General features: G+C 37.7%; 3 protein-coding genes across 3 annotated transcripts; 2 read left to right on the top strand and 1 right to left on the bottom strand.

The window, feature by feature from the left end:
- The first annotated feature begins 862 nt into the window (after positions 1-862).
- tectb (tectorin beta) lies at positions 863-4,308 on the top strand. Its single transcript, XM_005725952.1, has 9 exons — positions 863-929; positions 1,231-1,421; positions 1,918-2,069; positions 2,178-2,250; positions 2,443-2,546; positions 2,640-2,723; positions 2,817-2,979; positions 3,738-3,816; positions 4,232-4,308. Exons 1-9 carry the CDS (start codon positions 863-865, stop codon positions 4,306-4,308), a joined length of 990 nt encoding a protein of 329 aa, XP_005726009.1.
- A 1,189-nt stretch (positions 4,309-5,497) lies between these two features.
- gucy2g (guanylate cyclase 2g) lies at positions 5,498-16,852 on the bottom strand. The gene is made up of 22 exons (XM_005725951.1): positions 16,478-16,852; positions 15,200-15,548; positions 14,708-14,817; positions 13,808-13,990; positions 13,571-13,715; positions 12,518-12,653; positions 12,300-12,403; positions 11,477-11,643; positions 11,256-11,396; positions 10,541-10,624; positions 10,268-10,372; positions 10,099-10,170; positions 9,548-9,716; positions 9,303-9,458; positions 8,769-8,946; positions 8,407-8,547; positions 8,124-8,316; positions 7,531-7,705; positions 6,754-6,852; positions 5,863-5,954; positions 5,687-5,779; positions 5,498-5,593 (listed from the first exon to the last, which is right to left on the bottom strand). The coding sequence occupies exons 1-22, from the start codon at positions 16,850-16,852 to the stop codon at positions 5,498-5,500; spliced, it is 3,363 nt and encodes a 1,120-aa protein (XP_005726008.1).
- Positions 16,853-17,521: 669 nt separating this feature from the next.
- acsl5 (acyl-CoA synthetase long chain family member 5) lies at positions 17,522-27,208 on the top strand. The gene is made up of 22 exons (XM_005725844.1): positions 17,522-17,653; positions 18,395-18,453; positions 19,034-19,199; positions 19,299-19,410; positions 20,619-20,683; positions 20,771-20,872; positions 20,990-21,089; positions 21,369-21,547; positions 21,695-21,727; positions 21,819-21,870; positions 22,614-22,687; positions 22,809-22,886; positions 22,956-23,090; positions 23,228-23,362; positions 24,351-24,446; positions 24,737-24,809; positions 24,929-25,017; positions 25,407-25,523; positions 26,247-26,390; positions 26,469-26,570; positions 26,661-26,732; positions 27,041-27,208. The coding sequence occupies exons 3-22, from the start codon at positions 19,044-19,046 to the stop codon at positions 27,176-27,178; spliced, it is 2,052 nt and encodes a 683-aa protein (XP_005725901.1). The 5' UTR covers positions 17,522-17,653; positions 18,395-18,453; positions 19,034-19,043; the 3' UTR covers positions 27,179-27,208.

The raw sequence follows: 27,208 nt of genomic DNA, 5'->3' as shown, positions 1-27,208 counted from the left end.
ATATGTGTTTCTTGAGTCCTAACATTTTAAGAATGCAGCTTGCTAGTCTAGCTTAGCTAAGATTTACCCTCCCCCCTACAGGTGATATCTTTTGGCTAAAGAAAACCTCAATAAACTCCAAAAAGTAGTGTCCACAACCAGTGGTCTTCAAGCAGTGTATAGTTTTAGCCCTCAAAACCACATGAAGGTCAAACCAAAAATCAAATAACCCAATGACGACTCTACTGCTTATCATGTTGTTTTGGTCAGATGGGCTTAATTTGATAAAACTTGCATCCTTCTGGCTAACATTAGCTTTCTTGCTAACATGGATCTATGTGCATGATATTAATATTAGTTTTGCAACAATAGCAACACTGATCACACATAAAGAGATCACACATAGAGAGACTCGCTTTAAATTTTGTACTAGTCAAAAACTAATAGTTTTAATTGTATAAATTTAAGAATTCTCTGTTAGCTGTCTAGAACACACTCTACAACCCTGAGAGCTAATCCTTTGAGAGACTTTGGTCATTTGAAAGTCAATGTCTGAGCAGTACAGAGAGCTTTTGTGAGAAGCTGACAATAGAGCTCTTAAACCCATCCTGCCAAGGGAAAAAGTGGAGATAGGAGAATGGGTGAAAGTCGATTAGCCTTACCTGTGATAGTATAAAATCCCTCCCTAAGTTATCAAGAGTTGTTAGCTCTTGAATCACCACTCCAGGTAAACTGCTAAAGAGCCATGAGGAACCTCTGACCTCAAGGTGGTTGAAGACATTACTTCTGTCAGGTAAGTGTCATATGTGTTATATTTTCTCAGACTTATTTTACACATTATCCTGTTATTGATAATTCTTGAATTTCTCTGCAGCACCACACTATGGCTTTTGTCAGTGCACTGTTAATGCTGCTGCCTGTTGCATGGTCATGCATTCCCCAAAAAGCAGGTAAAAACACTTTGACACAAAGATGAGTATGTATTTAACATGCTTCTGCCTCATGACCTGTATAGCATTTATATGTAGATTTTTTTGGTCATTGCTTTTTAATGCAAAAATCACCATGCATCCTAAAACTATGACTTATATGAGTTATTTTTATACATATATGAAAATTATCCCTAAATGTGAATAAAGCTCAAGAGGAAAAACAAAGAAGGAATTGATAACCACTACTGTCACAGTATGATTAAATAAACTGTAAGGTACAGTGTATAATATTCCCTTTTTATTTTAATTTTTACTTCAGATTACGTTATGGTGTCATGTTTCCCTAATGCCATAATTGCCAACGTCCCAGAGTGTCCTTACGGCTGGGAGATTGAACACTTGTCTCTCGGTGGAGTCTGTTACAATGGAATACACAGCCCAGGTTACTACCGCTTCATCATCCCAGATCTCACACCCAAAAATCACTCATACTGTGGGACTCAGTCTGAGGTGAGAAGCCAAGTAGGCCATAATAACCGGTACTGTGCCGCCATGCTTAGAGATTAATTTTGTCAGTTTTTATTGAGACAATACCTGAGATTATTGTTGCCTCTTTACCTTACAATACAAAGCACCTTGAGGCAGCTGTTGTTGTGGTTTGGCACCATATAAATAAAACTGAATTGAAAGGTGAAATACTGACTTTTTATTTTGCAGACATAGGACAGGGGCTGGAAATGTAATGAAGGCATTGCATTGCATTGCATTGCATTGAGAATAACAGACAATCAACAAAATACAGGGTCACTAAAATGCAATCATGCTGAGGTTATCCCAAGGTCTTGGCATATAAAATTAAAATGATCTATGTAGGTATGAACACTACTGCATTATTTTTTGTAATTTGGTCTTACTGTCCCTTGAGGATAGTACTATTTAAATACAGAGAAGTCTCTCTCAGTTTATTTAAAAGTATTAAAAGTATTTTATACTTTTCATGCCACAGTACATTCCCGGCAAAGACCCCAAATACATCTTCTACAACTCCATTGTGTCCAACGATACTTCACTGACAGTCAGAAACCAGCCTGTGAACTACACCTTCAGCTGCACGTACCGAGCAGCCTATCTGGTTAATAATGCGGTCTTTAGCCAAAGGTAAGCACCAGTTCAGGATACGAGATGACCACAGCTGCTGTCTGGATGATATGTGCCTTCTGACCCAATGACTTGCAGCGTTTTTACTAAACCCTCTGCTTTTTCCAGAGTGGCTACAGTTTATGTCAACAATGGGAGTTTAGGCACTTTTAGATCACAGTTGTCTATGAATGTGTTCACGGTGAGTAGCTGCTCAAAGATTCGCCCGGTGGAATCGACATGTTTAACGTAATAAATGCTTTTTATCAGTGTGTTTTTGTTATAAATACTGTCTTTAATAAATGAAGGTATTATCGTGTACACACCACGATCATTGAATGCAAACGAGAACTGCAGACATCTTGAAAAACACAAAATGTCCCATATTTCATAGAATTCAAAGTTCCTGTATGCCAAGGACGCTCCCTATGTGATTGATACCTCTGAGATCGGCTCTGAAGTATTCATTGGCATCGAGGCAAAAGGTCTAAGTAACAGGTAGACTTTAGATGTTTGTATGTTTATTTTTGTAGTTTTAAAGGTAAGATTCTCCCAGACTTCTAAAGCGCATTTGTCCTTTACATCTCAAAGATTCAAAGTTGTGATAAACAACTGCTGGGCAACTCCTTCACCTTACTCCACAGACAGGAAAAGGTGGAGCCTCATCATTAAGAGGTACTAAAACACAAAAGGCTAAAACAACTTAAGGAACATTTTGTTCCCACTTCTTTATGTTTTATAGGATGTTTAATTGCTGTTTTCCAACAGCTGCTCCTCTGACAACACTGTGACTATTTTTGAGAACGCCAAAGACAGCCGCTCCATGTTCAAGTTCAACTCTTTCCGCTTCCAGCGGCAGGAGAAGGTGTCCACTGTTTGGCTTCACTGTGAGGTCCAGGTCTGTGATGGAGAAAGGATCACCTGTCAGCCAGTGAGTGTTTTGTTATTTAATGATACCAAAAACATTATAGCAGTCGTTCCCATCTACATGTTGCTGTTTTGCAACTGCTCTTTTTAAATGTCATAGTAGAAAAAGCACAGATGTTACTAATAACATTAACTGTGGCTCTGTTGTTAATTTCCAAAGTTTGACATGCACTAGATACAAAACCTGAAACATCTAAATGGAATTCGGCTATTACAGTTTTCTCAGAGTTTAGGTCTCTTAGTCAATCTTCTTTAGCTCATCATCTCTGAGAGCTGATTTTCTTCCAGGCTTACCAGATTTCTTCCCTGGCAGCAGATCACTTAATAGATGCATTTACAATCCTGCAGGTTAATCTGGGCTGACCAAACCATTTTAGATTAAACTCATTAAACTCACTATCAATGGACTGATGCAGACTGCAAGGCTAGCAGCATTAACCAATACATTTTAAGTCTAGCTTCCACATAGCTGGTAAGTTGCCTTTACTGGCCAGTCCATGTTTTGGCCTTTGACACCATGCAATTATAAACTGAATAACAGATCACTATAACATTGAATTCTGTGTCTTTATACAGTTAGGCACTTTTTCTGCAATAACATTTACAAATTAGTGATTTTCCTCTATTAACAAAAAAGCTAATTTCACATTCTGACTGGTTGTTTTTCAAGTTCTTATACTGGCCTTTAACATCAAAGTTGAGTACAGTGTAAAAAACAAACAAACATACTAAACAGGAGACCATGGTTGCTTTTTCTTGAAGAGCCCCTGCTCTGTGAGGAGTTTGCCATCAGACGTAGACCCAAATGGGGGGATCCTTACTGCTGAATTTCACATTAAAGGTAGAGTAAACCGTGGCATATTTATGACTGAGATCAATAAAGAGTAACTCATGCAGTCGATTGTATAGTATGAACAGTACTGGTTTTTTTTTAACAGGTAATCAGTCTTCTAATAATGGACACATAACAGGTAAAAAACAATGCGATGATAATTTTGGTTGATTGAAATCATAATCGAAACAAAAATAATCTGAACAATTAAAATTTTTTGATAACTAAGGTCTTTTATGCTTTAAATAAGTAGAGTTTAACTGAAATGTTTAAATCTGTGTATTGCTTTGTACATGAGCTGCAAAACCACTCAAGTTTAACATGAACTCATCCTCTCAAGGCTTACGCTCAGCTAATCGTGTTCAAACTTGGTTCTCATTCACTGAGGTTTGATCTGTTAATTTTTTTCTCCTTCCTTTAACAGGCGTCTCAGTGCTCATCCTGTTTGTGGTCCTGATAAACACATGTTATGATTTCATCAATGGATCAAGAATTTTATAAAACAAAATCATCAGTTTCCATTAACACACAAACACAGAGGGGAGTGCCACCCAGGACTCAGGGAGTGTATGAATACATTCCTCCCCACGCGATCATTATCTCACAATATGATTTTTATTTAGCATGTTTATTGATGCTTTGAACCTTGTGTGATATTTCACTCCTTCCTCCAATAAAGATTCATTACATTTTGAAAGAAAAGGAATTTTTTTTCCATTTGTTCCAAAACAAAAAAAAAAAAAAAAAAAAAAAAAAAAAAAATTTCATTCAGTCCTTAAATTAAAACCAAATTTTCGGTCTGACAGCACTACAACAAACAGAGCACATGACTAAACATAATATTACATTTTTTCCATTTCCATGACACAATCTAGAACAACTATAAAATGTCTTCTTCATTTCATGTTACACTGAAAATAAAAACTCTGATATGGGATTTATTTATTCAGAGGAAAAATGAAAACAGATTTTAAATCTCGTTGTTTGCTTGTCATGTTTTTATGGAGTGTTTTATAATGGGAAGAGGTGTTTTTCTCAGTGATCAATCACAGCTCAATCACAGGTATTTGATTATTATTATAATAAGCATTATCAAACTTCTGATTTACATGATCTAACCAAACCCCACAGTGATTGAGTTTAGTTATTTGTGAAATAGTCATATGACAATAATAGAAAAATACTCAATTACTGATTTATTTATTCTCCCCAGGTCTCAGTGACCAAACTGTGCACAGCTGAATGACAGATGTTGATACAACAACCAGCTCTGCAGCTGTAAGAATAAATTAGAAATGCTTGATTAGCTTACAAAATATTTTCTTATGAGATAACTTTAGGCACGTCAGAGCTGACTACATGTGCCACAACAAACAGTTTGAATGGAACGCTAAGCATTTTGAAATAATTTACAGCCTTGTGTGCAAAAGTGGATCCACTAAATACTTAAATCACAAAGAATAAAGAATTAGAACTGCAATTAGTTGCAATCCAAACTGCAGTCTCTGTTCATGCATTGTGTTCTGCATTTTCACTTTGGCCTCCATCCACATTTTGTCTCTAGTCCTTCTTTTTATACATGGATGACTCAAACTCATCTTGCATGGAACTTTTTAAAAGCTGTTAAAAACTGATATCTTAAAATAAATTTCTGCAGTATTCCCTGCTAATTAATATGCGTCTTTTCTCTTTAGATGTGTACTGGAGGCATCGTGGGTTCAGTTATAGGAGGTACAGTCAGGTTTTTTGGGGCTCTTTTGTCTTCACCTCTGGTCACTCCTGGTTTCTTCAATGGGAGAAAATACAGTAAAACAATAAAAAATACAAGTCATTATACAATACAACATATATACATATAAATAAATATTTGTGAGTATACCTCTGTTTTTACTGGTGAAGAACCACGGTCAGTGAAGACAGGATTAAATCCAGCTCTGTTCAGCAGCCAGTACGTCTTTTGAGTCCCTTTACCCTGTCACAAAGAGAAAGACATTCTGGTCAACCTAACATCTTTGTTATTTCATTTCGAGGGAAAAAATATTACAGACTGTTCACCTTCATTTGAATTTCTCCTCTTTCTTCCAGTTCAAATGATCCAGCCTGGAAAAGAATGTCTGCCGTGGACTGAGATACATGAATCTTCAAGGCTGTATGTGACATACACATATACTTCTAAAGAGAGATTTTAAGCAAGACAAACTCCTAGGTTTGCATGTGAGTTCAACAGCTCTGCATGTTTAATCATGCAAACATGTTAATATAGACCATCACATCAAGTTAATTTTTAAGGCATAATACGACTACTGTAGACTGTTAGCCTGAAGATTAGCACAAAATACAGAAGGAGAATGCCATAAATATTTGTAGGTATAAACCAACCAAGAACTGGACTAAATGAAATGGATATTATGAAATTATGAAAAATTAAGGGATTGTCAACATAATTAGAATTCATCCTCAAGGCACCATTAGCATCTAGAGAAAATTTCATTTCATTCTCATACACTGTACCCAACATAAACTCGTATGAGTGATGGATATATCTAACAAACCAAGGACACTGCATGCTAGCCACTGGTCTCTCTGTTGCCAATGGGGTCAGCTCTGGCTGGTCATGTGAAAGAATGCAGTCTTGTGGAACTTGGACACTGACTTTACTTTCAGGCCTTCGTACCCAGAGAGTGCATCTATCATTTATAAACAATGCCACAATGATTCATTCAAAAGTAGCCAAACTGACTGAAATCTAAAATTGTCAAACTTATAGTGAAGCAAGAAATCAATAGTCATGAATGTTTTGATTTATCTGAAAAATGCACTGTCATTTCTGCCCTATTAAAAAATGAAAGTGACAATAGTCACTTCAAATCATACCACAACTACATAAATCTTATTTTTTTAGGGTTATTCAGAGTTTAAATTTTGAAATTTCAACTGCTTACTCACGTAAGCTGTTGCTTTCCATGCGAGAAGCTGTGTTCACCGTGTCACCAAATAGGCAGTATCGAGGCATGGTGGTCCCTACCACTCCAGCAACCACTGGACCTACAACATTTTTAAAAGTCAGAATGGATTTTGTTTAAATTACTCAAATGTTCAATGCACAAACTATTTTTCCCACTACAAAGTCGTTCATACTTCTTGTCACTTGTACTTAGGTCTCAGTAATAGAGCTCTAGGAGTTTGTCAGTGACCATATGCTAGCCAAGTGGTGACAAAGGAAAAATGTGTATTCCATGACCGTGTTTGCTGGAAATTGCCGGGTAGTGACTAGTGTGAAATTGGTCCAAAAAGTATATAGTCCTGGACCAAAAGCCCCCGTCCAATGGCTTTGGTCACGATTTCCATGGTTGCCAATAGTTTGTAACTTAAATATTTGCAAATAACTGAGAAGTGCAACACAAGCCAAAAAGAGAAGTTTTGCCTTCAGCGTAAAAGTTGTGTCTTATTGGTGAAACCAACACATTTTAAAAGATGCAACTTTTACACTGAAGGCAAATAATGTCAATTTCCAGTTTTGTCAAGGTTACTATGGGTAACCTTGACAATCTGCTAGTGACCAAAATAATCAGAAGGATTTTTCTTTGTGCAGCATTCTCTTTGTGACTAATTTTACCCAGCAACAGCCACCAACCTCCAGCAATCACTCACTAACCAGTTGGGGTACTTTTCAAGACCTTCAAATTCTGTAATGCCATGGTCTCCATTGCTACTGTATCTTACCAGAGTGTATCCCAGTGCGAATTGCAAGGCTCTCATTTGGCATGTGACGGATTCTGAACACCTTTATGCCTCTCAAGAAATGTAGCGCCATTGTGGATATCTCCAAAGCATGCAAGTTTCCATTGCTGATAGGCAGACCACTTGCCACCATGTATGCATCACCAATTGTTTCCACCTTGTAATGTAGAGATGTAAATTACATTTTTAAAATAAAATAAAGCTGGAAGAAAATAAAACATAGCACAAACAAAAAAAAAAGATCCCTGAAATTTTAAGGAAATTAAAATTTTCATTAAACAATTGTAAATTGTTTTTTTTTATTATTTCGTGTAATAGCAAATAAATTTTCTAAAGTTTTAACTTTTAAGATTTTGCTTTTAATCAGATATGATTTCTCTGCATTGCTGGTTAAATTTCTTTAATTGTTTTTTTTTCTTAATAAGATAATGTAACTGGATGCTGAGTTAGTAAATATGGAAGGAAATGGTAAAGCTATTCTCATGTCTTGGTAAGAAAGTCAATATTTATCAAAATATCTATCGTATGATAGATATTTTGCTTTTTATGATCACAGTATGTTCACTGTCACTTACTTTGTAGACATCGTACATCTTGATGATGTCATCAAAGAGACTGTAGAGGTCGTTGAGGAATGTTACCACTTCCATCGCAGAGCTGACTGAGCACATGGAAGTGAAGCCGACAATGTCAGAAAAGAAGATGGTGACCAAGTCATAGCTTTGTGGCTCCACTGACTTCCCTGACATCAGCTGTTCAGCAATATATCTAAAATCATTGCAAAAAACAACAACAACACAAGATAAGGTTGACTGAGTATAGCAATACAAAATATATAGTTCCTTTGTTATCAAGTACCTTGGCAACATGCTGGCGAGGAGCTTGTCTGCACGAGTTTTCTCCACTGTAAGCTGATTGGTCCTCTCCTCCACCACGTCCTCCAGGTGATTTGCATACTTTTCCAACTTGTCCACCATATTATCTAGAATGTTTGCATGGCTACAAGATAGAAATTCATCATTAACTCTTTTGCAATGAGGATTTAGTTAGGTTAAATCTTACTTAGATTTGAGTAAGACTGAAGACAGTTGGAAGTTTTAGCTTGTGAACTTTAACATTTATGGGCATTATGGTCAATTTGTGTCTCACTTAAATAAAAATGTGGAATATGACTTTACACAAAAACTTTTTAAAATAAAAATTTAGGGGTATGATATTACCTGTCTGGACTAATGTCTTTCAGCCGCCTCCGTATAGAACCAAATGGCGGTCGGTGGTCAGGGTTTTCACTCCAGCAGGCTTTTAGCAGTGCATTGATGTTCTCTTCAACCAGCTGTTCAGACAGCACTGGTCGGAGGGGTTCCCCTTGAAAAGGTGTACTCAACTGCATAATAATCTCTGTAAGAACATCTAGCATTAGAATTTAATGGCCTATATCTTTCAACTTTGGTTAGACTAAAATATAATTGCCATAAAATTTTGTACTTCAATCCAATGCTACATTATTTCACATATACTCAGTAATCCACAAAGATACTTAAGAACTTGGTTGAAACCATCACATTTTAAAGTTATTACAAAACTGGGATAGACTGATAATTACAGCGCAAAAGAAAATGGAAGTAGAAATGCTTCTAATGGTGCCAAATTGCCAGAAGGTAAATAAAGCTGGAGATTGTAGCTAACTAACAGTAACTGATTTTGGGCGTTGACAAAAAATTTGTAGGTTAAGACAGTTAAGAAATCATGCCAACCTTTAGGGTCCAGATTGATGTCCTGATACGGACCAGCTTTAGAGTTGTACATTAGTTCCCACATTATGATGGCAAAGCTGTAGACATCACCTTTGGGTGTTCCATTGATCGGGGAACCAACCTGTCTGAGAAGCTCAGGGGCAATCCAGTACATCTCTACAACATGTTCTCGTGTGTTACTTCTCCATCATGTGAATTTATTTAGGATGACAGTGATTATTACAACAAATTCTGATTTCACTGACCTTCGTAATTGGGGTTTTCCAGTGAGTTCATCTTGCCTTTGTTTCCATATTTAAACTCCCACAATCCAAAGCCAGAGAGTTTGATTTGTAGTCGGCTATCCACCAAACATGTGCTAGGTTTCAGGTTCCCGTGAAATTTTAGGCTACTTTTGTGAATAAACTCCATTCCCTGGACAACAATTTAATTCTTTTAAGATTTAAATAGTAAAACATTTCAGAGTACAAAATACATATTCAGAATTTTAACATATAAAAGTAAAAAAAAAAAAAAAAAAAAAAAAAGGTATACGTACAGTTTGATGTCTATTTTAAAAATGTGAAAATACATTTCCAATTGATTTTTTAATTGGAATTAATTAGATTAATTAAAAAATTCATTCATTCTTTCTTTTCAATCTGTTTCTTTTTGTAGATATGTTTTAATTATTTTATTTATTTATTTTTACAATTTTTTAGTCACTTTATGACTTAAGTTCCTGCTATGGACCTGAGTAAATTTTTTTAAATTGTTATTAGAATAAGAAATTTACTCATTAAATAAATAGACTTACATTGACAATGTCATATGCAAAAGACAGCTTGAACATCCCATCTAAGTCAACGTCTGAAGCCTTAAGAATATCCTGCAGAAATATGCCAACATGGTTCACTTTTAAGTTAAAGGTTTATTTATGGTTAATGCAATCCATTTTGAAAAAAGAACCTTCAGACTTCACTGACCTTCAAACTACCTTTCTTGCAGTACTGGAAGACCAAGCAAATGTTTGGTGGTTCGATGCATGCGCCAAAAATTTGCACCAAGTTCTCATGTTTCATCTCTTTCATCTGTCTTGAAGAGTTTAAGAAGGTTAGGTACAACATAAATAAAAAGTGAAGTAAAACATAATAATAGGTTGTATTAGATACAGTCCACCTGGATTTTTGGCTGTTAGAGTTTTCAGTGTAAATAAAAAGTAAATTATGTTTTATCTTGAAAAAAATGAGGAACTTTACCATATTGAACTCTGCAGTGATCGAAGGCTTCTGGAAATTACAGCTAACAGGGTTCTCAGTGTACTTGATAGCCACTTGATTTCCCTATGTGAAAAATTAAAATAACAAAATATACATCTCTTAAAGTCATAGTAAAGAAGAGTATGTAAAGTACTATGTAAAGAAAAAAACACTTCTTTATATTACATAAGCATTAAAAGCTTTCTTTATAATTCTTAGATAAACAATAATTCATATTTGTATATGTGTTGATACATTTTCTTTTGCATTTACATTAAATAATATTTGAAACTAGCCATTCAGACAATAAGCTTGTTTACTGAATTCATAAAAGCCCATATGATACTCAAACTTTGACTGGAGTCACTGCAATTCACATTAATTCAAGTCAATTTTGAATTGAATGTTGAATTTGAATTGAATTGAATGTAATTTGAATTACACATATATTCAGTGTTTGTCTAAAACCTGCCCTATGTTATTATTATGTTTAACATGTTCATGTAATGGATCAGGTATTCTGTCCTCAATATAGGTGAACTGAGACTGCCAGAAACAAAATAAAGAGCAGAAGCCAAAAAGACTGCTTTAGCTTCGGTTTTGTGGCTTTAAGTTTTGTGTTGGAAAAAAGAGATACCATCCTTCTCTACCTTTAACCTTAATATAGTCCCAAAAGTTACACAGGCTCACTGTAAACTCGAAATAAAACTAGTACCTGGTAGAGACCTATGGTGGTGTAGATATGTTCTTTGCCTGCTTTGTCCCTCAGGTCGTAGCTGTTGGTGGATAAACTGGCCTGAGAGCTACCACTCCAAGTATGAGTACCTGAATTGCTTAGAGACATACCCTGATTTCCCTGAAGGAAAAAAAAACCACATGTGAAACCTTGTACACTTATCATTGTTCGACTTCACAACACCTGTCGAATGCTCATACTGTAGGTTCCCTGATGATGGTGATGTCATTGTAGTTGATCATCCACCAGTAGGAGTCATCCAGCCTCGTCTGGAGTCTTAACTTCTGCAGCACCAGCACCCCAATGCTCAGAACTGCCAGTACCCCAATAACAGGGAAGGTCGCAAGAAGAGCCAGCAGGGCAATGTCTGTGTCCAGAGAGAGCAGTAAGTTATTATGACAGTTAGACATCAAAGTTTCTTCAAAAAGAATACACACAAAATAAAGGTTTAGTGTTTTGAAACAAAAAATGTAGGTAAGGCATGAAGTCAAGCTGAGCTGCAATCTAGCAGACTGGTTGATACTGTGGCAGACCTAAATAATTTGTGTTTTTAAGCTGTGCTTTTAAGCTGCTTCTCTCACCCCAACTCCTGCTCTCACCCCAACCGGTCGCCCCTCCCTGAGCCTGGTTCTGCCAGAGGTTTCTTCCTGTTAAAAGGGAGTTTTTCCTTCCCACTGTCGCCAAAGTGCTTGCTCATAGGGGGTCATATGATTGTTGGGTTTTTCTCTGTATCTATTATTGTACGATCTAATGTGCAATATAAAGCGCCTTGAGGCAACTGTTGTTGTGATTTGGCGCTATATAAATAAAATTGAATTGAATTGAATCTCCACATCTGCTTCACATCTGCAAGCCACTTTGCAACCTAGTAAGTCCACTCTGTATTTTGTATCAGCTCTGCTCTGTGCTTGGACGTTGCTGCTGCTTTCTCTACCTGTGTCTTTCCTGACATGGGTGTGGAAGTCCCAATAGGCATACGAAAAACAAAAACTGAAATCTAATTCCATAAGGAATAGGTTTTACCATTAGTCACCCATTCACATATTTCATTGTTGAAGCCACATACTGGCACATCGGGTGGAGGTCTTCCTTTTGGCCACACCACAGACGCAAACATTGAAGTTTGTCTGAAATAAAACATTTTCTGATAACTATCATGTCTCTGTTGTGTTTTTTGTGTTATCATTGAGATGTGACTGAAGATTGTTGTCATACAGATGTGATACAAAACAATTTGGTACCTGATATTTTTGGTGTGACTGTCAAAATGGAGGATTGGGACAAACTTGGTGATGTCACCTGTGTGCTGGAGGTCATAAATTGAGTAGTCTAGATTTCGCTCTCCCTCTCTATCAAAATGGACCAGTCCAGAGGCTCCTGCAATGACAATCTGTTAGTGAATCAAAGTGTCATAGAACATTATGTGTCACCCTTGAGTTTGATTGTTTTAGCAAAGTGTTTGTGGGTGTAACTACAACCGATTAAAAGTCAGTTCACCCAAAACATACAGTATCACCTACCCTCTGCCCATGGATCTGATTTCAGTATCAATCTGTGTTACATCCACAGATGAAACTACTTTTAACTACAGCAGGTTTAAAAATACCAGCAGCTAGATTGTCTAACTTTTGTAAAGATGAGGAATTCCCCAATTTCTAGATGTAAAATTTGAACTTGGATGCCAAACTCTATAACACGAGGTATCTGATAAAAATACAATTAAGGTAAATTTAATTCATTTTTTAAAAGGTTTTTTCAAAGTCAAAATAAACTTTATTGTGATTATTATTTTGTGATTATGCTTTGTAGACATGTTGATTTACTGTAACAGGCCCAGAAATATCCTCTTTATTATTGCTGCCATTCCTCTTCCTTGTCAAAGTTTTGGTGCCTTGACTATACTGATGAATGGTTTGGACAGGCTTGGCACCTGGGACAGTTTATTAGATTTCCCATTCATGGGCTGAATTGGTTCAGTTTACATGTTTACCTAATGCAGCTGTGCCGTGACCGCGTTACAGAGAGTGAATGTGGCGTGTTGAGGTAGTTGGCATGGTTAAAAAAATAATAATAACATAAAAGTTACTCATGCTTTAAGAGTTGATGGTCAGCTGACCTCAGCAGACCATAAGCATTATCCAAATTTATATCAACAAAACAAACTTTTAGCACTAAACTGATTATTTCCTTCACTAAAGAATATAGAAGCCTTTCAAGAACCAAGTAAAAAAAAACAATATTTGCACTTTACACTGAGGCAAAATCAAAATACAGGTATTGAATTGTGTAGCTACCATAAAATTGAAAGTTGTTTCTTTTTTTCAGGATCTGTAATAACTCCCGACCATCATGAGGGTCTTTGCCACCTTTCAGGACTTCCTTCAGTGCCATCGCGTACAAAAGCACAGCGTCATGCAGATAGGCAGAGTATGGGCTAACCTGAAATACATTAAATCAGTAAAATAAATATGTGAAAGTTCAGTATTTTCCATGATTCAAATTCATGCTTTCTGTTCCCTGTGCCTACTTGCCTGTTTTTCAGATGTTAGGTTGCTCCGAAATGGATGTCCGCTCAGTCTTTCAAAAACTTGTTCAAAGAAATCATAATACTCGTAGCCTTCGTAGGATTTCTGAGCAATAATGAACGCCATGTCAAAAGCTCTTACAGCAACCTCGTCTATCGTGCTGTTCAGGGCATTTTTCCACAAGTTATCCTGCTCAGGAAAAAAAAAGTTTAACATGAATAATACATGAGTCAGTAGATGCAACAGCACTTTGAGTACTCCAGGAGAGTAGAAAAGCGCTATATAAAAATCAGTCCATTTACTATTTACCACAAACAGCTTTGATCAATTTTGATGGCTCATAAAGATTTAACTCAGTCTGGAAGACGGATGCTATGATGCTATTTTATTTAAAAACAAACAGTCATATTCCTAATCATACATAAAATCATGTATAAGCTCACTAACCCTGAACCACTCTGCAGATATAACACAGCAGTAACAAAGTTTTCTTTTATAGCACAGCTCATGCAACACTACATGCTTTACATGCAGATTATTGACACAAAGGAGCAAATATTCAAATCCATGAATTAAGTTATATCCAGCATGTAGGCACTAAAACTGTATTTGAGCCTTTAATTTTAGATAATGTGTGCCTTAAAGTTTTATTTAGTTTCCTGATGAGCACGGTTCTAAAAGACAACATATCCAACTCAAGAGTCAATCGAAAAGTAAAATATTGGACTTTCTGGGTCTAATTAAAAAAAAGAATAGCCTCAGGATATAACGAATTTAATTGAAGCTTACCTCTCCTGTGTCTTTTCAGGCTTTGTTGTCTTGGTGTCCCCGTTTGTTGGTGATTTACACAGCTGAATATTTGTCTTACTGTGTTGTGAAAGTTTTACTCACCACAGTGCCACTGACCTCAAAATGTTGTACCAGTAAGAAAATGTAGTCGCCATTCATCAGACCCTGACTCTCAGCCTCCAACAACAGAGCCATAGTATCCTCTTTGTTCGATAGCACCACAATAACTGAAGAAGGGTGGATGAAGAAATTAGAATTCAATTAAATTTTATTCATACAACACATAAGAAGTTCATAAAAACAAGGCGCTTCTATTGTAAGGTAAAACCCCTTCAATAATAGAGGTAGAATCACAGAGGTCCTCAAGGCGACAGTGGGGAGGAAGAGCTCCCTTTTAAGCGTTTAAGCGAAAGAGACCTTGAGCAAAGCCAATCTCAGATTATGGGATGAAGAGAACAAGACAACAGAAAAGAACAGCCAAACAAAAAGCAGACAGAGGACAAACTATTGCAGAGACTAAAAAAAGGGAAAAATTAAAACAGGAACAAATGACAGACAAAAAAGTGGTTTCATAGTTTGCTAGAAAGTGCTCATAGACATTTCTCTTACCTCTAGCAACCTTGGAAATGTACCTAACATTCTGTTGAACTAACTGGGGATCGCTGGTGTCAAATTTAACCACTGCAGTGAGCTTGAATTTTGCTCGCAGAGGATCCTCAATCGTTTTCCACAAAGCGTCAACCTTGTCCCAAGTATTCGAGTCCAATCCCCCGCCGATCAAAGCTACATGACTCCACCCGAAGAACTCCAAGGTCTTCACCAGGACCTCGGCGCTTCTTTTAAGAGGGGGCATTACAGTGATGTAGGAATCGTAGTTGTCATTGTCGTCCATTTTGGTTGATTGTCCCACAAAGCCAAACATTGGGATGTTCCATTTTGACGCAATGAGACCAGTCACCTGGAAAGCAGTTTTAGTAAGTAAAATTTAAAGGGTAAGATTATTTTTTTTACAAACACTCTTTTAAAAGACAAAAAGGCTTATCAGAAAACGGGAAAGCAAGTTTTGAATTAATATTAACTTTAAAAGGAAAACATCAAAGCCTTACAACAACAGACTGTTTTTATTTAACTAAAATGTCTTTTTTTAGAAACACCGAGAGATTTATAACATAAACTCATCCCTGATGAGGGGAACAACAACTTAATAACCTGTAAAATCAACCACCTTCTTTGGGTGTATGGATGCACAATTAATTTCTAAAAATGGTCAAATTTCATGACCCATCCTTATACTAAACTGATGAATTGCCTGATTTGTTTTAGGAAATATAATATAAGCAATATTTCTCCAGTTTTCCATGTTCAGTCAATATCTTGTCAGTAATGTAAATTTGTTCTGATTAGTTTACTATTGTGTGATATGGCAGGTTATTGTTGTATTAAGAAGGCTTTAAAACTGACTATAATTAGACCTTGGACTTCAATCAATTCAACAAATTGTTTTGATGGTTTGATCCAAACTTCGAGCTGCAAAATAAATCTAAAACTCAGAATCTTATCCTCTCCTCTATTGTCATTTTCAGTCTTTGCATAGACTTCCCATAGCCGATTCTGGACCACTTGAGGAGCCAATTTGGCCCATTAGCCATATGTTTGATGCTCCTGCAATAAATGAGTCTAGCATACAATAACAAAAAGTTAGAGTAAATACAAGTAAAGTCATTTAAAATCCATCAAATGCTCTTTATTTACAGACTTTTATAAACTTTTAGGATGATTTACAATACATCAAAAAGAACCATACTTTCTGCTTATGCAGGAAGTATGCAACTTATGCAGGATATGTATTTCACATAAACAAAAACATTAATTTCACATGAATTATACCTCAGCTTCTTCAGGACATGCTGGACCGAAGAGCGCAGACACATTTTCTTTCCACACCTGGTGAATAAATGCTGCTAGGGACTCTTTGGGACTACACTCAGTGTCCTTGAACACAAAATCCAGATTAATGTTTCCCAGTAAGGCGGGGTTAGCGTTCACCTTCTCCACAGCTATCTGTATGGCTGAGCCCAGCCGCAGGGCGCTGAAAGGGAAGGTTATGTTCCAGGGAGCCTGGAAGGCAATGAGCAGCTTGTGAGGCTGAGATCCATTGGTGCCATTGCTGATGCTAGCAGCAGCAGTTAACAGAAGTGTGAAGTGAAGCACCAGCATGGGACTCGTGCCACGGCAATATACCCCCCTCAGCATCACTCTCATCCTGTTAGTGGCTTCGTGTTACAGAGCTTAAATACGCAACTTCACTGGTGATGCTGGACATTTGGTTAGGGAGGGGAAAATGTAGGAGGAGGGAGGTGGTATAGAGAGGTAAAGTTTATTATTGTTTTTGTGGTTTGATCCTCTATTCAAAATAACTTTTAGTTGATACACAAATCAAATAGTAGAATTTGTGCTCTTTACTTTACTTTTCTTCTGTGTAGCTCATATTTTTATCCAGAAAACATTCAGCAATCCAAATAAGAATTAATAATTATCCAAAGATTAACTTTTGATTTTATTGATTAACAAAATAAGATCTTGATTAGGATTCAACTACAATAGACCAATAAATCCAACTTGTGTCACATTTATGTGCACATGTAGTCACTGCTTGCAATCATAAATCCAGTGTCAAAGTTCAACCCGATCTGTTTTACCTTTAACAGTGTCATGCGTCCACTTCAAACAAACACATAGCAAAGAGGGAGAGGAAAAGAGGACAGGTTTATTTAAGGAATGTGGGCTAAATTCATAAAGATTTTTTAGGGGAGAAATGAAAAGTGAAAACTGTTGTAACTCTCCCGGGTGTGTTGTCTGCTTATGCAGGGCTGCAAGAGCCAGATAAGGCAGGTCGAGCCTTGCTCTGTGCAGAGGAGTTCTCACACCTGTGTGCAGTTTAAGGTGCTAATGACTGCAGGTGGGCAGGCTGTACATTAGTGGTGTTGCTTGCTTCAGCTGTTTTTTCTCCAGGGGATGAGTCGGCTCAGCCTGGTCCCCAACTACTGCCGCTAATCCCACCAGGTAACTTTTAATGAACCTATTCCCTTCATCTCACTGCCTGACAAAATTAACTCATTCGCACAAGAAAACCTGTTAGAAGATCAGCACTGTGTTCCTTGCTTTAAGTGAATTGACAAAGCTAGGTGTGGTGATTGTTTGTCAGACATGTGTTCTGTACACACAGATAAAAGTTTCACAAGTGAGAAAACGCACAGATAATTCAGTGAATTCATTGGTATCCTTCAGTATTGCTGTTTGATGTTTCATTTCACCATTACTGACTGTAACCTGATGATAAGATGAGCAAATGTGAGGTGGCGTTTCCTTTTATCTAATCTCTTTCCAGTGATTTCAACACAATGCAATACACCTTGCACTGTCTTTTGAGGGGGGAAAGTGCTGTCTGACAATATCCATGGTTAACTTATGGGATTTAAACACATGAAAGAATCAAAATTGGGCTTGATAAACGGGAGATAAGAATAGTGCCCTTTTCACTAAGTGCAACCTCTTGGATTTCCCAGTGTACACACAAGTTTTATTGATTTGGACAGAAATCAAAGAAATTTTGTGGTTGTAAGAGCTGATGGTTGAAAGGTAGTTTAATAAATTGCACAATGTACACTTTAATACAAGACAGGTTTTGATCTCTGTGATCATGTTCTTTTTTTATCAGCGGAGGTGATGGTGGTCAAGGTTCAAAGGTTTTGAAGTCTCATGCTCATTCATTTTTATGGGTTCTTATTCTGTGTTGCCCTTCAGAGCAGAGGAAGAAGATCTGCTGTGAGCACATGCCACGCACCTCTAAGGACCAGCAGCAGGTAGGAGAACCTGTCGCTATTTCTAATTGTGTTGGTTAATTTCTAAACTATCATTAATTTTAGGACCTGTTCTTAAAAATCTCATTATAAATGTGTCAATAGATTTGTTGCACAAAAGGTAAAATATTTTTAAATGCACCTGCTTGACTGTTCACAGTTGTCTTAATTAACATCTTTACCTAAGTGCAGTTCAGCAGTTTGTCACAACGGTCAAGAAACCTTCCTATGCTTAAAGTAAAATGGCCATTAAAGCATGGATTTATGTTCTTCTCATTTTAGGTGTTTATAAATATTCTGCAGCACTTACTGTCTTTACACTGTACGGGCTGTAATTCTCTCTTGAGCTTTTTATGGGTTGGGCTCTAACTTGAGTGACTAGAATAACTTGCACAATTCATGTTGACTTTGAACTTGATTTATGGGCACAATATCGAGAGCAGTGTGAAGGAGCCCAGATGCATCACAATGATGTATAGTTTAGCTTAGCTTTTAAAGAAACTTGACTTACATTTGATCAAATAGTAAAGACCTGGAGGTCTAAATCTTTATAAATCCACAACATTGTTCTGTATCCCTGCAGACTCTCCACCATGGACTTCATCTTCCACTTCCTGTTCTCCCCACTCCCAACCCCTATAATTGTCTCCTTGTTCGCTTTGGCCGCTGCCACCCTATTTTACCTGAACACTCGACCAAGTCCCATCCGGTCCCCCACTGACCTCAGCTGCCAAACTATGGGTATCAAGGTAAAAGTCAGAAAACTGTCAGATCTTGTCAAATATGACTGTTAAATTGTTGCATAATCTGCTACAGAATGTCACAGTGTCTCTGTTTGAAATCCTTAGGATGGTGCAAGAAAGTCTGCTTTGTTGGAGGATAACAACAACCTGATATCATATTGCTGCAAAGATGCAAAGACACTCTATGAGGTTTTTCAGAGGGGTCTGAAGGTTTCAGGTAATATCACTGAATTTGTTATATGCATCTTTTACAAAACAAATCCCAATGTTTCCTAGCTTTCTTTTGAGGTTTAATGAGCATGTTTTCAGTCTGCCTTGATAAAGCTGGGTGGTAGAAATGGCAAAGGTTACAATGTTATCAGTTCATGTTATCCACGGTTCTGGTTATCTTATTTTGGATATGGATTAAAACCTGATAACATACAAAATGATTTAATTAACCGAAGACCTAAGAAAGTTCTCCAGTCTTAAAGTTGGCATCTACCTGTCCCTTATACTTGGTGGTTAGTTTATTCTGAATTTAAATTTTACAATTTCTTCAGATAGGAACAGTAATTCCACTTGGGTGTGACCCTTTTGTGGGTGTGGTCTTAGTCCAAATCCAAAAAGAACTCAAAGTTCTTTAAAAAAAATAAATAAATAAAAAAGATCAAACCTCGATCTGACTTAACTTCCATATGTATGCTGCAGGTTTAAGCTAAACACTCTTCTGGTAGTAATGAATATGCAGAGTATGTGTGATGTAGTGATGTGTGTGGATGGTGAAAATGTGCCATTTATAGGGAATAAATGTAACAAACAGTTGTATAGGCTTTGCTGTTCATACTTCAACTGTATAAATCCAAACATGTTAATTTCAAACACCGATACCCTTTATAAACCTTAATAGGCATAACTGTTTAAAATAATGTGTACAACTATAAATAAATAAATAAAATAATTTAAAGTCAAAAATTGGTACCTAAAAACAAAAAGGTATGTAAAAGGTGCATGTAAATTTAAGCGTTCATGTGAAGTTCACTGGAATAAAAGGGGTCAGCAGCCCTATGTTTTTCGCCACGCCCTCTTCTCAACAACGCTGACAGGCGTCTTAATTGCGCAAGAGTGACGTAGAGCGAGGCCTTGCTAAAGAGGAAACCACAATAAACCAAATTACTAGTCGGGCTCATAAGTGGGATAACTCTTGTGCTGAACACGGCATAAAATATGTAGCATAAAGCATTTATGCTCTGTTTAACAAGACAGTTTTTCCAGGCAGGAAAATGCTTCTAAAGGGAAAACTCAGAAACTAGATGCTGCTTCTCCCAGCTGAGAAATGGAAAAACTTGAGTATATGCATAAACTAGTTAACTCTCATATTGATTGCATTCCTTTAAGCACCTTGACAGTGTTGTGAAGCTCACGTTAAATCTCTTGTTGTTCCAGGTAATGGACCATGTTTAGGCTACAGAAAACCAGGAAGACCATACCAGTGGCTGAAGTACCGACAGGTAAAAGGATCAGCATCTGGGGGAAAACATTAACACCAGCTGTGAATTTCAGTTCATACTCACCCCCCCCCCCCCTCTCTTCAAAAGGTGACTGACAGAGCAGAGCACCTGGGATCTGGGCTTATTCATAGGGGTTTGAAGCCAAACTCTAACACCTTTGTTGGTATCTTTGCCCAGAACAGACCTGAGGTCAGTGAAGTTTAGATTTATTTATTTATTTATTTATTTATTTATTTATTGATTGATTGTCTTTTCAATGTGATCAACATGCTGCAAATGTCTTACTGTTTCATTGGTCACTTGCAGTGGGTTATTGGTGAACTGGCATGTTACACCTATTCAATGGTAGTTGTTCCCCTGTACGACACGCTGGGTCCGGAGGCTCTTGTGTTTATTATCGACCGAGGTAACTGAGTTTCTCTTTGAATCCAATTCTGCTAATTAGAGCTGGGTGGAAGTCCGGTATCTCCCTGATCCCTACAGGGATCTGTGACTTTCCATTAATCTTTTCTTTTCCAATGTGCTCCTTCAAACATATTTTGCTTTTGATTTTCTGATTTAGCTCTGGAAAATTTATTATAAGTGACATTAGATTGAGGCATTTGTCTCAAATTGTACTGGTTTCAATTTGAACAATAGCCTTCTAATTTAATACGAGTCCAGCTGATGTTTTGCTCTGTTTCAGCTGAGCTTTCCACAGTGCTTTGTGACAATCAAAAGAAAGCAGAAACACTCCTGCAGAATCGGGAGAAAGGCCAGACTCCAGTCCTCAAAACCATCATCATTATGGACTCTTTCAACTCCGAGTTGGTCGAGCGAGGAGCAAAGTGTGGTGTGAACATTGCATCCTTGGAGGAAATGGAGGTAATGCACGCTGAGCACAAATAGTGGTTACAGATGAGTCATTGCTTTTGTTTTCTCCTCGCTTGGGAACTAACATTTAAGATCTGTACTAAAACTGCTAGAAGACATTCAGCATTATTGAAAACATGCTTTGTTTTTATTCTCCAGGCACTAGGGAAAAGTAATCCTCAAAAGCCAATTGTAAGTTTCTGATACAGCCATGTAATGAAATTCATTTGAGTCTTAAAAACACTGCACACTGTTCTGATGAACTGATTTCATGTTCCAACAGCCACCAAAGCCAGAGGACCTCAGCATTGTTTGTTTCACCAGCGGCACAACAGGTAATGGTTTTACTTAAGAATATCAAAGTCATTTCCTGCAGGCATTAAATCATTTAGGAAACTTTAACTTGATGAAAGTTAAATCCAAATTTAATATAACAAGACAAAGTGGCAATGATGAAGGTGATAATTAACCACAATATGGAAAGGATGGCAAACTTGGTCTCAGTGAGGGTGGGAACCCTTTGGAAGGATTGCTATAAAATTATTTTGCACTAAATTTGGTGACTCACTGGACTTCCCCGTGAGTACAAACACGAAGTTAACACTTGTGGTTTGAAGCAAAATGTGTTGACAGCTTTGATGGAACCTTTTAACCCCTTTTTATGAATAGTATGTCTTTACCAGGAAGAAATGAGGCATTTATTATCCTGACTGATCAACAATTTGCAACAAATGTTTTCTAAATGTACAGATCTCCTTAGCCTGCAGCCAACCTGTATATTTGACACATAATTATATTTGCTGGGGGGGTTGTTTTGTTTTTTGTTTTTCGGGGGGGGACCTGCACCTAATGAATTGCCCATTAAAATGAATCAAATCCCTAGAAATGTTTTGTCAAACTGTCTTTAGGAAATGTGTCTTGGTATCATGATGGAAGCATGTAAGGAAAACATGTTCTTCCTGGCCTATTATTCAAAGCAGTTGTGAAGGAAACGGTGTGAAAACATTTTGGGAGAAGTGGATAGCACTACGTTTGATGTTTAGGCTTTTAAGGGTAAATCATTGTACTCATTTGTCAGGAAATCCCAAGGGAGCAATGCTGACCCATGAGAACGTGGTCGCCGATGCTGCAGGTGTACTCAAAACCATTGAGGTACATGAAAAGTAGAGCGGTTTTTGATTTATATATTTTTTTTCTTTCCCCATTCTAAATGTTGGGGTGAAACTCGTGTAATGAGCGAAAATTAGTGCTAACAGATTCTGTGTAAATGCAGGTATCGATGATTCCAAACACCCAGGATGTCACAATTTCATTCCTGCCATTGGCACACATGTTTGAGAGAGTCGTGCAGGTAAGGTCCAGACTTGATCATCATTCAAAGTTCTCTTTAGGTGTGCTAACTTTGTTTTGTATTTTGCAGACGGTGATGTTTGGTGCTGGAGCTAAGGTGGGATTCTTCCAGGGTGACATCAGACTGCTGCCAGATGACATGAAGACACTGCAGCCCACCCTCTTTCCAGTTGTGCCTCGACTTCTCAACCGTATCTATGACAAGGTGTGTGTGTGTGTGTGTGTGTGTGTGTGTGTGTAAGCTAAACAGCTCACATTCCTTTTAAATATACTACAAAGAATTAACACAACACAACTCCAGTTTCATTGATATCAAGTGCACAAATTTTCTTTGACTCTTAGGTTCAGAGCGGAGCCACTACACCTTTCAAGAAATGGTTATTGAACTTTGCAGTGGAGAGGAAATATGCAGAGGTGAAGGATGGCATCATCAGGAAGAACAGCGTATGGGACAAGCTCATCTTCAACAAAGTCCAGGTACTGCTTCTGTTTGAATAGCTGTAGTTCTCAAGGGACACACACCTAATAAAAACACAAGCAGCAGAGTAAATTGTGTGCACTCATGGCCACTTAAGTACAGCTGAACAGCTGCACTTAATTTAAGTCAAACATCTGGTGAGCCAGTCACATGGCAGCAGCCATGCATTTATGTTCAGAGTTCAAACTGATGATCTTTAAAGGGAAGGAAGGTGTTTTTAAAAATTCTATGAACATGGCATAATTCTTAGTGTCAGACAAGACTGCTTAGTATTTCAGAAACTGCAGAAATGCTGGGGGCTTTTTTTCCCCCCCTCCCCACACACTGCCATCTTTGGGATGTAAATGACCCCAAAGCGCTTTACAGTACATTCAGTCATCCACCCATTCTCACACACACACTCACACACACACACTCACACACTGGTGATGGCAAACTACCTTGTAGCCACAGCTGCCCTGCCCACAGATTAGTGGCTGACCTGCTCTGCTACCTGAGCTACAGCCACCCCATTGTACACATTTTCCAGCAGAATAACACACAATGTCATAAAGCACAAATCATCTCAAACTGAACATGACGGTGGATTCACTGATGTCAAATATCCTCCAGTCATTAGATCCCAATCCATACACCTTTGGGATGTGGAAGAGGATATCATGGATGTGCGACTGAATCTGCAGCAAGCCTGTGACAGTTATGCCAATATTGACCATAATCTTGACTAGACTGTATGGCAAAAAGAATTAAGCAGAAGGGGATCCAACCCAGTACTAGCAAGGTCAAGTCACTGACTGCATGTTGAATTGTCAGTGGGTAATTGACTGTGCAAAAAGGGTACACGGTTCATGAGGAAATGGAGACGTTTTGGGATTTTGCATTCATGGGGAGGACCCCCTGATCTTTTAGTTAATGTAACCTTCCCCTTAAATATTCAAAAGCTGCAATGCATTCACTAAAAGTATATGTGCTCAACCTTTCTTTTAGGAGTCTCTAGGGGGGCGTGTGAGGGTCATGGTGACTGGCGCAGCACCCATATCTCCCTCTGTTCTCAAATTTCTCAGAGCTGCTCTGGGTTGCCAGGTAATAAACACTTTAATCCTGTGTGTGTGTGTGTGTGTGTGTGTGTGTGTGTGTGTAGTTTGTATTCAGATTTCTATGACTCAGGTAGTCTCTTGATATTGAAATGTACTATAAGATGGTGGTAGACTTTCAAGGGCTTTGGTACATGTTGTTTTCCTGTAAACATGCACATCTTGTTAAAATAACAACATTAAAAGTGAATTAGGTCCAAGAACAGGAGGTTCCACAATGGTATCTTACAGATTTAAGATTGTGATTACAATGTTCACTTGTTTTATTGGTCCCCTTAGATCTTTGAGGGGTATGGTCAGACAGAGTGCACAGCCAGCTGCACGATCACCATGCCATGTGATGCCACTGCAGGTACATGGCACAGAAGCATGCTGAGTTTATCATCACTTCCCACTTCTCACTGACATTTTGTGTTTAATGTTATTTTCATCTTAAACATTTGGTTTTGTTTTTTGTTGCTCCTCCTATAGGTCATGTTGGGGTGCCGTTGCCTTGCAATTTTGTGAAGTTGGTGGATGTTGAAGATATGAACTACTTTGCTTCAAATGGTGAAGGAGAGGTAGGCTCTTTGCAATTCAGACAGTGAGGCTTTGGGATATTTAAACCTGCAGCAAGAGCAGTTTAATCTGAAGTACTGAGGTAAGTTCAGTAATTTATCCAAGCATGTTCTTAAAGAGTAAATAAGAGTAAGTTTTTAAACATCATCACTTGTCTCAAAAGTAAATAGACTAAGTTGTAGCCTATAGTTAACCGTATAGTTCTGCATTTTCTCCATGAATTAAAACGGGTGGGTGGGCAATAGTTTACTTCTGGTTTGTCTGGTTGTTTTGTTTTTTTAAAGGGAAAAGTGGATAAATGCATGGATGGGTTAAATAAAATAAAAAATGAATGTTCTACTCATCCTGTAATTTCATTACCTTTTTTTTTCCTTCTTCTTCTTCTTCCCAGGTCTGTATCAAGGGCAACAATGTGTTCAAGGGGTACTTAAAAGATCCAGAGAGGACTGCAGAGGCCTTGGATGAAGAGGGTTGGCTCCATACTGGAGACGTTGGGAAATGGCTTCCGGTAAATAGTCCAGCCATTTTTAAGTCTGACTAAAAGTATGACCACATGCTTTCCTTCCATGTACCCATCATATAGAACACAAAGTAAAGTTTAGTAGAAAATGAGGTGGAATCAGTTTAAGAGCTCAAAGGCTCTTATAAGTGAGCTACTAAATTTGTTTGTTTTTTTCTTTTCACTGCTTGCCCTGGAAGACATGATGGTTACACTGCCTGACAAGAATGTAGGGGCTTTCTTGAGGTTCTGCCATTTAAAAGGATCAGACTGACCTTGAGGTGCTTGTTCTCTTGCATGTTAAGTTTAGTGAAGACATCCAGCAACTCATTTATCTGTCAACTAAATGTAAATCTTCAGCAAGAGATGACTGGCTTTTGAAAGTACTGGGGATTTAAGGGGAAAGTTGCATCTGTTTTAATATGGGGAGGGGGAAATTGTTTTTTTGGGTAAAATTAAATCTAACAACATACAAGCTCCGTCACTTTAGAACTACTGGTGAACAGAATGGGGTTTTTGTTTTTCCTGCAGGCTGTAGCTTTTGGAGTGTTATTGGTTTTCAAGGAACTCTTACCAAGAAACCAACATGACTTCCATTTAAAAATGTTTACTTGAAGCTCAGGAACAATGCTTTCCCAGATGTGGACCATTATTTTAATGAGATGTAGGGACACACAACAGTTCAAATCACGCTCCCATTCTCTGATCTGGCCTGGTTTTTGTTTGTGGCAGAATGGAGTTCTCAAGATTATTGACCGGAAGAAGAACATCTTCAAGCTGGCTCAAGGAGAGTACATCGCACCAGAGAAGATTGAGAATGTGTATGTACGCAGTGCACCAGTGGCACAAGTGTTTGTGCATGGAGACAGTCTACAGGTAAATCTTTGGGCACCTTTGCTATGTATACACAGTGGATAAAATTCACCTAGACTACACTGTCTTCTTTGTCTCTAGTCTTGCCTGGTTGCTGTTGTGGTCCCTGATCCTGAAGTCCTGCCAGGTTTTGCTAAAAATCTTGGCTTTCATGGTTCCATTGAAGAACTCTGCAAGATCCCTGTAATGTTTTTCTCTTGCAAGTTTTGTAACACAATCGTATAAACTTGAAATGACTTGCTGAAAATTTTTTTTATTTGTCTTTGTCTGCAGGAAGTTAAGAGAGCCATTATTTCAGACCTGACCAAACTAGGAAAAGAAGCAGGACTCAAGTCTTTTGAGCAGGTGATGACTCATCCTTTATTGCAAAAATGAAACGGCTGTGTAATGTCTTGGGAAGTTGGCTGTTATCCACATTATCAACACCTTTTTGGAGGTTTTCTTCACTTCTCAGTAACCTGGCTTTTATCACCCTCTAATGGTTAAAATGTGCAAAATCAGCTAATTCTTGTCATGTGCCCCAAAATGTCAATTTTCTTAATAATTATTAGCCTGTTAATCTTTAGTTTACAATATATGCCATAACTTGAGAAATGTAACATTAATTTGCTTTCTATCATGGCTAACATTTTCCATTTTACTAACTCATGCAGGTTAAAGATGTGCACCTCCATCCTGAGCAATTCACCATTGAGAACGGCCTGTTAACCCCCACCCTTAAAGCAAAGCGGGCTGAGCTCAAAAACCTCTTCCAGTTTCAGATTGACCAACTTTATGCTAAAATCCAGTAACCTGAATAAACAACTTAAGACAAAAAAAGA

This window comes from Pundamilia nyererei, unplaced genomic scaffold (genome assembly GCF_000239375.1).
Source record: "Pundamilia nyererei isolate P.nyererei 1_Seehausen unplaced genomic scaffold, PunNye1.0 scaffold00017, whole genome shotgun sequence".
In the NCBI taxonomy this organism is placed as follows: Eukaryota; Metazoa; Chordata; class Actinopteri; order Cichliformes; family Cichlidae; genus Pundamilia; species Pundamilia nyererei.
Note: the sequence above shows the minus strand (reverse complement) of the source record. Positions and strands in the feature narration are given on the sequence as shown.